At 48.2% G+C, this 11340-nt stretch overlaps 1 protein-coding gene across 1 annotated transcript; it reads left to right on the top strand.

The window, feature by feature from the left end:
• The first annotated feature begins 266 nt into the window (after positions 1 to 266).
• Positions 267 to 8164, top strand: Tubb1 (tubulin beta 1 class VI). The gene is made up of 4 exons (XM_041641876.1): positions 267 to 323; positions 6062 to 6170; positions 6817 to 6927; positions 7080 to 8164. Exons 1-4 carry the CDS (start codon positions 267 to 269, stop codon positions 8162 to 8164), a joined length of 1362 nt encoding a protein of 453 aa, XP_041497810.1.
• The last annotated feature ends 3176 nt before the right edge of the window (positions 8165 to 11340 follow it).

Raw genomic sequence — 11340 nt, 5'->3', positions numbered from 1 at the left:
CACAGAGGAAGCCTCAGTCCAACTCTTATCGAGGAAATGACTGGGCAGAGCTCAGGACAGACAAGCACCCTTCTCACCATGACTGTGGAAAACAGGGAAGGCCTGGGGCGGGGCCTTCAGCCAGACACCCCCATAGGTCAATTGGGAGAGCAGCTGGGGTGGGCTGGTCCCATCAGGGCCATGAAAGAAACTGCACCCAGCTCTCCCTGACAATCCAGGCTCTCTCACACTCTGAGATCTGACTGACCCTTGGGTTCAAGGCGAGGATGCGGGAAATCGTGCACATTCAGATTGGCCAGTGTGGCAACCAGATCGGATCCAAGGTGGGTAAGACCAGAGTCGTTCACCACAGGTTGCAGCCAAACCAACAGATGCCCAGGTTCCCAAAGGAGGAGGCCTAGCGGGTTTGCAGATACTTGTTAAATAGAAAGCTTATTAAACAAGGTCTTTTAGCAAAACCATTAGAGCTAGAGTGTTAATTAATGTTAATTTTGCCTGTAATTGTATGTGTAAATGGGTATGGGAGCCATTTTGCTTTTAGCATTTTCGAAATGAGCTTTCCACATCTAAAATCAGTAATTTGTTTCAAGAGTTTTCTGAAGCTTTTTGGGAATTTTTCTCAATTTAAAATTGTGTTTATTTTAATTTGTGTGTGTATGGTGTGTATGTGTTGTGTGTGGTGTGCATGTATTGTATTGTGTGTGTGTGGTGAGCGTGTGTATGTATATGAGCGGTGTGTGTGGTATGTATATGTGTTGTGTGTGGTGTACGTATGTGTGGTGGGTGTGTGTTGTATGTGGTGTGTGTGTGGTGTATGTACTCTGTGTGGTGTGTTGGGGGTGTGTGTGTATGTGTGGTAAATATATGTGGTATAGGTTATGTGTTGTGTATGTGTGGTGTGTATGTGTACGTGGTATATATGTGGTATGTGTGTGTGGGTTCAGGTATGGTGTCCCAGAATGCTCAGGTCCCTAGGTTTGACAGCTCCTTTACCTGGAGAGCCATCTACAAAGCACTGTTGAAAACTGCCTGTCACTACTATTACGATCTGGATTGTTTATCTGGGAGGGTGGGTGCAGTCACTGCTGAAGCCCATTCTCTCCTTTCACCCCAGGGGTTGAACTCAGGCCTTAGAGCTTGGTGGCCAGAGTCTATCCTGCTGAGCCGTCTTGGAAGGTTTGGTTTGTTTTTTTGTCAATACCCTGTCACTGTGGTGCCTTATGCCCCCCAAATGTTCTTTTCAAAATTTACTCTATGGCAATTTTAAATTTTAATTAATTAATTAGTTAATTTAGTTTTTCCTGATGGGGTTTTTCCCAGGCTGTCCTGGAACTAGTTTTGTAAATCAGCCTGGCCGCAAACTCAGAGGTTCACCTGCCTCTGCTTCCTGAGTGATGGAATTAAAGGCATGTGCCACCACCTCCTGCATTATTTTTGGGCAATTTTATACATGTATATATTGATCAGATCCACCCCTACCTGCTACCACTATCCCTGGACACTGTGTAATACACCCATCTACTACCCCCTTCACACACACACACACGCACGCACACACACACACACACGCACGCACACACACACACGCACACACACACACGCACACACACACACACACGCACACACACACACACACGCACACACACACACACCACACACACGCACACACGCACACACACACACACACGCACACACACACACACACACACACGCACACACACGCACACACACACGCACGCACACACACACACACACACACGCACACACACGGTTCTGTAACCCACTGAGTCCAGTCAGTGTCGTCCGCTGATCTACTAATGAACCTCGTCTTGATTTCGTATTGGTAGCCACAGATTCTATGAATTTGAGCGTAGTAGTCACACCATGTCTGGAAGACATTTCCCAGTATCCTCCACCCTCTGGCTCCTCCGCCTTTCTGTCCCTTCTTCCTCAAGGTCTCCGAGCCATGGGTAGGCTGCGGTCCATACTAATGTTACAAAGAAAACTTAGGACGCAATAGAAAAGTAAAGAGGCAAACACAGAGAGAAGTGATTAAAATATTCTGGCATGTAAATGAGTTTCCCTCTCAACCCCCACATCCTCCTGCGCTACTCTGAGTGAGGGTCTTGACTCCTTCCCTTGGAGACACCAGGAAGGCAGGCTCTGGCAGTCAGGACTGCCACTCCTAATTTTAAGATCAACAAGAGATCTGTAGCACCTATGGAGAGAGCTCCCTGTGTTTCTTTGAAATTACTTTCATGTGTATGAATCATGTGTTTAAAGCCACTGCCATGAAGGGCCTTTGTTCCTTCCGAGCAGTATCACTAACAATAGTCAAAAGTGGGACCAGCGGCCAGCAAGGTGGCCAGTGGGTAAAGACGGTTGCTGCCAAGCCTGATGATCTGAGTTCGATCCTCGAGACCCCTGTGATAGAAAGAGAACCGATTCCTACGAGCTGCACTCTGACCCCTACTTGTGTGCTATGGTAATGTGTGCCCCCCACCCACAGAACCAACAAACAAATCAGTATAAATAACACATTGCAAAAGCGGGGAATCCCCCAGGTACCCACCTGCTGTAAGAACAGGTGAAGCCATAGTATTCTACTCATTATCCTAATTATATTATATATATTATATATTATACTGAAAGAACAGGTGAAGCCATAGTACTCTACTCATTATCCTAATTATATTATATATATTATATATTATACTGAAAGAACAGGTGAAGCCATAGTACTCTACTCATTATCCTAATTATATTATATATATTATATATTATACTGAAAGAACAGGTGAAGCCATAGTACTCTACTCATTATCCTAATTATATTATATATATTATATATTATACTGAAAGAACAGGTGAAGCCATAGTACTCTACTCATTATCCTAATTATATTATATATATTATATATTATACTGAAAGAACAGGTGAAGCCATAGTACTCTACTCATTATCCTACTATTTTATTATAATGAAACATAATGGAGCTTTAAAAAGAAAAACCTTTGGGTGTGGTAAGACATATGTTATGAAAATTTTCCTTCTTTGCCATTTTTTGCATGCAAATTCAGTCATATTGTGTATATTGTGTAACCTTCAAAATACCTTTCGGCTTGTAAAACGGAAACTCTGCCCTGTTGAAACTTGACTTCGCTCTTGTCTTGTTCCCTTCCCTGACAGCTGCCCTTCAGGTCTTTGTGCATGTGTGCCCTTCCATATGACAGCAGTCTTGGGGTCCCCTTCATTTTGAGCTGAGCAATGTGTAGTGTTTAGCCGAGGGATGGACCTTGCCGGCTACCGTATGGAACACAGCTGTGGAACACTGGAGAAGGCTCTTTTGGTTTTGGTTTTCCTAATTTTATTTATCTACTTTTACATTTTTATTCAGATTTATATTGTTTCTTGAGTATCTTCCTTTACCCCTACCCCATTTATCCCTTATTCCCCCAGTCAGTATCTTATGTATACATGCCTGATTTTATATGACTATATAAACTCCAAGACACAGCAATGAGAGAAAACATGCAAGACTTGCTTTTGGAGACTACCTTAGTCCTCTTAATACAACGGTCTCTAGTTTCGACCATTTTCCAGAAGATGATAAAACTTTGTTCTTTGTGGTTGAAAAGAAAATCCCGCTGTGTATAGCCACATTTCCTCTGTCCAACACTCTACTCGGGGACTGGCCGGTTGGTCCCATTACTCAGCTGCCATAAACATTGCCACAGTCTACAAGGATGAGCAAGTGTCTCTGTGCTGTGTTGGCGTGGAGGCCTTCAGGTGAAGGAACACCCAGGGAAGCTAGAGCTGGGTCGCCTTGAATGGAAGGTCTTTGAGTCTGGGGCAAACACTGTCACTGAGTCAGAGTGTCTTAACCAATAGAGAAGTGGGGTGGGGAGGGCTCAGGGACACAGCTCTGACCTTAGATGATAGGGTGGAGAGAGGCCCTGGGGAGGAAGTTCGGGAAGGATAGGGATCAGCTGCTCCTGCTGCCTTCGGGATTGTGCCATCTGGTGGCTGGAGTCCTGGCCATGACTTTGCATTGGGCCTATAGGAATGTTAGGGAATGTTCTAGGCTGAAGAGATCTCTTAACTGGAAAAGCTCTTGCCATGGAAACAAGAAGACATGAATTTTGGTCCCAAATGTGCACATCGAGAGTTGTGTGTGCAACTCCCTGCTCGGGGGAGGCAGAGGCAGTCAGCTCTTTGGACAGCCTGATCAAGGTCAATGAGTTTCTGACTCAACAAACAGCCTGTCTTTAAGGCGAAGAGTGAGGGAGCCGCCAGATCTCGACCTCTGGCCTCCACACGCATGTCCACGCAGCGTGTGTCCACCTGCAGGCACATGTAGGCACAATCATGAGCACAGACACACAGTGGCAAGACACGGCTCCTCTGGGCCATCTCAGAACATCTTCCTACTGGTTCTTCTACTCTTCACAGCCCCTTAGAGCCCGGTGTTGTTCTGTTAAGAGCGTAGCTGAGGCAGATGTGCCGCTTACAAAGTCGGCTTGGGAAAATACCCTGGAGATTTAGACTCAAGGGAAGGTGTTTTCATTGCACTTTAATGTGAGAGCTTTTCAGAATGGTCTAATGAGACCATTCCAGTAATCTTCTCTGTATTAATAAATGCTGTGGGCAGGCAAGATGGTGCAGCGGGTAAAGGGGCTTGCCGTCAAGCCGGATGGCCTGAGTTACATTCCCAGGGCCCACATGGTAGAGAAAATTGACAACCACTGATTGCTTCTGCACACATCAACAAACATGCGTACACACATGAATGAATGAATGAATGAATGAATGTGATAAAATGATGTTCTCAGCAGGGGGTGATGGTGCATACTTTTAATCCCAGCATTTAGGAGGCACAGGCAAGCGGATCTGTGAGTTTGAGGCCAGCCTGGTCTACTGAGTAAGACTGTATCTCAAATGCTGTATGCAGGGGTCCATAGGATGTTCCAAACAGCTCCAAGACATCAGCTACACATAATTCTGAATAAGGAGTCTGTCGGATGGTCAAATTCTATTGTCAGGTTGTGCAGTCAGGCCCTGGTTATGGACTTCTGAAGTGAAGTTCATGGAAAGAAAAAATCCCCAAAGTGAAAGGAGCACCATTGTGAAATGAAATAAGAACTCAGTTTGTTTTCATTTCCTGGATCGGCACTTCTCCGGGTCAGACCAAGGCAAGGGGAAGTTTAAGCTCCCTCATCTGAAGTGAGATTCTAAAAGGACCAGCTGTAATGCACTGGGGTTAATAGCAAAATCCAATTTCGTGTGCTTGACATTTCACTCCAGGAGTTTAGAGAGATCTAAAGCACAGCCTTCATAGTCACACTTAGCGGAGGTAAGGAGAGGAAGAGCAAGAAGGAAGTGTTGGGCAGGGTCAGGCAGTGCCCAGAGCAGCAGCATCTTCACGGGAGCCATCCCACCCTTTCTATTGGACTTTTTCTTATTCCATCTATTTATTTATTTGTGTGTATTTGTGTGTGTGTGTGTGGGCACGTGTGCACGTGCAAGAGAGAGTACACAGGCCATGGTGTGTGTGTGGTAGTCAGTGTGTGTGTGTGGTAGTTTGTGATTGGTTCTTGTTGGGAGCAGTGAGACCCCAGATCCTGAATTTCTTGTAAACAACTTGTTTTCCCCTGATCTGAGTGCCTACAGCTGCTCTGAGCACGAGACCTTTAGGAGTTCCTGATGGCAGGAGAGTGGTTTCTGGTGGGTTTGGCTGGGGCGTGGCTATCTCTATATAATCTGCCCCTGAACACAATAAAGGGGGCATTCTTGGGGAATTCAAGGATGACCCGTGTCTCTGTCTCTCTGTCTGTGTGTGTTTGTGTATTTTAACCTCCAGCCCCCTAGCCTGAAGCTCGCGAACTGGGTAATAGCGCACGGAGTGCAGACACGGGGGCGGGCTGTTCTCTCATTCCACAAGGTTCCAGGGACTGAACTCAGGTCCTAAGGCTTGGCGGTGGGCCCCTCTGTTGGCTGAGCTGCCCCAATGGCTCTTCCTTCCCCAGGTCTCTGAGCTAATTTCTCTCCTTCTGCTTACAGTTCTGGGAGGTGATCGGAGAAGAACATGGGATTGACCCTGCTGGGGGCTACTGTGGGGCCTCCGCCCTGCAACTGGAGCGGATCAGCGTTTACTACAATGAAGCCTACGGTAGGTAGGGCTGGCTGCTGGGCCGGCCTATCATCTGGGGAGCACGGGCAGAGGAAATGGCCCAAGTGTGAAAGACTGAAGTCCCAACATGGAATTGGCAGATAGGCAGGGTCACAGAGTCTAGTTAGCGGGTGCCCCACTCCAGTGCAAGGGGCAGAATGGGGGTGCAATCACCCATGCTAGCCAGTCATTCCCCTCAGGAAGAGTGGGAATCCATGTTCTTAGTGAGACACAGTAATAAGAGAAGCAGAGCTTTAAAAAAAGCTATTTTTACAGATCTGTGTCATGGTAGTCTGGGTCAGGTATGATCAGGTATAGATATTAAAATGTCTACCTACCAGACTTCTCATGGGAGGCCTTACCCTTTCTGAGGAGTGGATGGGGGGTTGCCTTGAGGGATGACAGGGAGAGGAGTGGGAAGAGAGGAGGGAGGGGGAACTGTGGTTAGTATATAAAATGAAAAAAAAAACTTTTAAATAATTTTTTTTTTAAGAAAAAAAAAAGAAGGAAAAAACTGTCTACCTACCAAAGGCCTTCTTCTAGAATACTCATGGTTTTTGGTCAGTGCCCCAAGGATCCATTTTGAGTAAACATCAACTTTTAGAAAAACCGCCATGTGCTGAGCTGTTCCTACTAATCTGCACAGGTAAAAAGTATGTGCCCCGAGCTGTCCTTGTGGACCTGGAACCTGGGACGATGGACAGCATCCGATCCAGCAGATTAGGAGCCCTCTTTCAGCCTGATAATTTTGTTCATGGTAGGTTTTTTTGTTTGTTTGCTTAGTGGTTTTTTTTTTTTTTGGGGGGGGGGTGTTCCCAGAAGCTTCTACCAGGAAGAGCTGAGGATGCCTTGTGGTGGCGCCCTGCTCACCTCATCTTTCCCCCTCCCGCTCTTCTCTCCGGGTCCTAGGTAACTCAGGAGCTGGTAACAACTGGGCCAAGGGCCACTACACCGAGGGAGCAGAGCTGATCGAGAGCGTCCTGGATGTGGTGAGGCGGGAGAGCGAGAGCTGCGACTGCCTGCAGGGTTTCCAGATCGTGCACTCTCTGGGTGGGGGCACCGGCTCAGGCATGGGCACCTTGCTCATGAACAAGATCAGGGAGGAATACCCAGACCGGATCCTTAACTCCTTTAGCGTCATGCCGTCCCCCAAGGTGTCCGACACGGTGGTAGAGCCCTACAATGCCGCCCTGTCCATCCACCAGCTGATTGAGAACACAGATGCCTGTTTCTGCATCGACAACGAGGCACTCTACGACATTTGCTTCCGCACCCTGAGGCTGACGACACCCACCTACGGCGACCTCAACCACCTGGTGTCCTTGACCATGAGTGGCATCACCACCTCGCTACGGTTTCCCGGCCAGCTCAACGCGGACCTGCGCAAGCTGGCGGTGAATATGGTGCCCTTTCCTCGTCTCCACTTCTTCATGCCAGGCTTCGCTCCACTCACGGCCCAGGGCAGTCAGCAGTACCGAGCCCTCTCGGTGGCTGAGCTCACCCAACAGATGTTTGATGCCCGCAACATCATGGCCGCCTGTGACCCTCGCCGCGGTCGCTACTTGACTGTGGCTTGCATCTTCCGGGGTAAGATGTCCACTAAGGAAGTAGACCAACAGCTGCTGTCCGTGCAGACGAGGAACAGCAGCTGCTTCGTGGAATGGATTCCCAACAACGTCAAGGTGGCTGTGTGTGACATCCCACCCCGCGGGCTGAACATGGCAGCTACCTTCCTGGGTAACAATACAGCCATCCAGGAGCTCTTCACCAGGGTCTCCGAGCACTTCTCGGCCATGTTCAGAAGGAAAGCTTTTGTGCACTGGTACACCAGCGAAGGGATGGACATAAGTGAATTTGGGGAAGCTGAGAGTGATATCCATGACCTGGTATCTGAGTACCAACAATTTCAAGACGTCAAAGCAGGGCAGGAGGAGAGCGAAGAGGACAGGGCGGAAGAGGAGGCAGAAATGGAGGCAGAAGATAAGGAACATTAGCCAGGAGAGAGGCTACAGGGCAGCCATTTTCTGTAATTTCTCCAAAGATCTGTGGCTGTCCTGAAGCCCTTGGAGCCTGTCCTTCCCTTGCCAAGGGGAGGGACAACAGGTGTAGGTGGTGTAGTGATGGTTGGGAGTGGCAGGGCCTTTGGCAGCCACTACGTCATTACGTGATTGTGCAAGCGAATTGACTGTAGTGAGCCCGTTTGTTTTTTGGTAGCTATAGGTAGACCCCCCAGATGAAGCTTGCCAGGAGTCCTTTGCAGCGGATGGTCCCTCTCCAACCCTTTAGCAGCGTTGTTGGGTACCCGATAACCAGGGCAGCTCTGAGTCCCCCTTTCCCAAACCCAGCAAGACCTGGTGTCTGAAGAGTGTGCAGGAGGCTCAGGGCCAAGGGAAGTGAGCCCACCTCCATGACTGCACTGTGTAGCCCTTATGTGCTCCTCAGCACTGGCTGGAAGAAGACAAAGGGAAGCCAGAGAAGCCATGCTTCTCCTCTCAGCTCCCGCCGTCCAAAAGCCTAGGGAAAACAAAGCATTCTCATCCTCGGACCCTGGTCTCCCAGTAACTGGCTCTCAACGCATTTCTCTGTGTTTCTCGTTAGAACTAGACGCCAGTGTTCACTAATGACTGTCCTGGTTTTCCTCCCAACGGCTGTCCGTAGATGCTCTTTATTTCCCTCAGCAGTCACCCCTGCAGCTCCTGTTCCGCCTCTCCATTCTCTGGGAAAGGGCACGAGGCATGCCCGGCAACCATTTGGATGCAGGAACGCAGCCGCAATGCCGCAGTGCCCTCCTTGGTGACAGGGGACATGGGCTCATTAGGGAACTTTATAGTTCAGATTAATTTGCAGAAGTTGCCATGGACATTTGCAGGATGACACAGCTTTAACCACTGCAGCTGTAATCTCACATCACGACAGGACTGAACACACAGGAGCCCAGGCAGCCTTCCGTAACCTCTCGGCTGTAGTCTACCTAGGTCCGAGGTGCGTGGGGTCTCAGTGGTCTGCAGCTGTCATGGAGGAGCTCTTTGACCTCTCCAAAGGGAATTGTTTGCATGAAAGTGGGTCCTAGTGTCTTGGTTTATCCCTATGGTGCTGGGGATGGAACCTAGGGCCTTGTCACCAGCTACTCTCTGGGGCCTGTTTATAACCAATACTGAATTGGCAGGTGGGCGGCAGTCTCTTCACTTAGGCACCGGGAAGAAATAATTACAGTTCACAGCGAGAGCAATCAGGCCCCATTGTTGGTGTGACTGACCAGGCTCCTGTTTATTTTAAATACTTTCCACTTTGGTATGGATTGAGAAGCACAAGCGTTAGTGAGAGCTGCACCTCCCCATTCTTCCTTAGATGCTAACAAGGCTTACAGCCCACCACTCTGCAGGAGTCAGCTGCATGCTTACCGGGATGCCTTCATTCTAGCCTGTGGAAGGTGATCCCACAGATGCAAAAAGAGGCCTCAATTCTAACTTTTTTTTTTTAAAATTTATGACCGTTTATACTTGTTCACTAAGTCATTGAAGTGCGAATAAATTCCATTTTAAATGACCAAGTCATTTCATCTCTGACTCAGCAAAGCCCTTCCCTTGGAGTTTGACCACTCAGGCTGATGTGTCTCACCTGACTGTTCTAACGGCACAAGATTACAGTGCCAACTGACGAAAAGCCCAGGGACACTGGGTCTCTTCAGTGGTATGGTTGCCACGGTGACATCTGTGTAGCTGAAATCAGGAGTCGGAAGACTTCAAAGCTCCCTGGATCCCTCTGCTCTGACACCACTGGTTACAGACCCCATCACTTGTCGAGTTGTCCTGTCACCCCAAGGTGCTGGACCTGAGTTTATCCGTGTTGCCTTAGTACTTAATCTTACTAGATCAGACTCTCAGGATCTTTGACGAACAGTCATTTGGTTACTTCAATCCTTGCCCCAAGTCTCATCTCTAGTCACCCCAACTAATGGCTCCCTGAATAAATTATTTACAAAGCTGGAAATCCTTTAGCTCTTTGCTTATTAGTCAGCCTGGTTATCCTATGGCCCACGAGTCAGCTATCCCACCGCTGGGTACAGGAGCTGCTTCTTGGGGCCTTAATCTCAGAGAAAGTGGTCAGCTAAACGCTGCAAGTTCTTAATATCAGGACTTCAGCAGATGCCATGGCTCCTAACCTTTCAGGACCACTACCGTCCATTCGGTTAATGTCCCTCCTTAAGCACCCCGTGCTGAGAGTCCACTGAAACCCACAGGGGAAGTGTGTGTCTGTCTTCAGCCTCACGGGACCTGAAGCTCGGATTCTAGCTATTTCTCCGCGCTTTAGAAAGTAACAGTGTGTGGTCAACTTTGCAGTAGCTCTACTCAAGAGCCTAAGAGGGTCCAGGTCATTATTATTTTTTTTTTTTTTTTTGAGACACGGTTTCTTGGTGTAGCTCTGGCTGTCCTGGAACTAGCTCTTAAAGACCAGGCTGGCCTTGAACTCAGTGATCCTCCTGCCTCTTCCTCCAGAGTGATGGGATTAAAGGCGTGTACCACCACCACCACCCGGCAGAGGGTTCACGTTTTAAAGAAAGCCAAAACCAAAGTCTTTTGTTCCTAAACACTTAACTGATAATCAATGTCCATTCAGACGTGGTCAGACTGCCCTACCCACTGTGAAGTGAGGTGATCGGACTGCCCTACCCACTGTGTCCAAACTGGTTTTAGCTGGGTGGTGGTGGTGCATGCCTTTAATCCTAGCACTCTGGAGGAAGAGGCAGGAGGATCTCTGAGTTCAAGGCCAGCCTGGTCTACTAGAGCTAGTTCCAGGACAGGTTCCAAAGCTACAGAGAAACTCTGTCCCAAAAAACCAAATAAATAAATAATCATAAGTTTTAATTGAACCTCAGCCGTCAACACAGGACACAAGGTATTGATCGGCTCTGCCTCATTTCCGGTGACAAATGCACCCAGAAAGTAATAAAAGGTGAAAAGCGTTTTGTCTGGATAAAGTCTAGTGTTAATGACTCCTCTCCAGGTCTGTGTGAAGCGAGGTGAGTCATACAGTTTGTTCCTCTAATGCTGTTCTAATTGTTTCGGTTGGGCTACCCGGAACCACCCAGAGCCTTGGTTTACCGTGAACGCGATTCAGAGACTAGGGAAAACACAACCTCCACGATGGTGTCACATTTTCATAAATCATG

Source organism: Microtus oregoni, unplaced genomic scaffold, assembly GCF_018167655.1.
Source record: "Microtus oregoni isolate MIOR12 unplaced genomic scaffold, Mior012 000071F_ref0000514, whole genome shotgun sequence".
In the NCBI taxonomy this organism is placed as follows: Eukaryota; Metazoa; Chordata; class Mammalia; order Rodentia; family Cricetidae; genus Microtus; species Microtus oregoni.
Note: the sequence above shows the minus strand (reverse complement) of the source record. Positions and strands in the feature narration are given on the sequence as shown.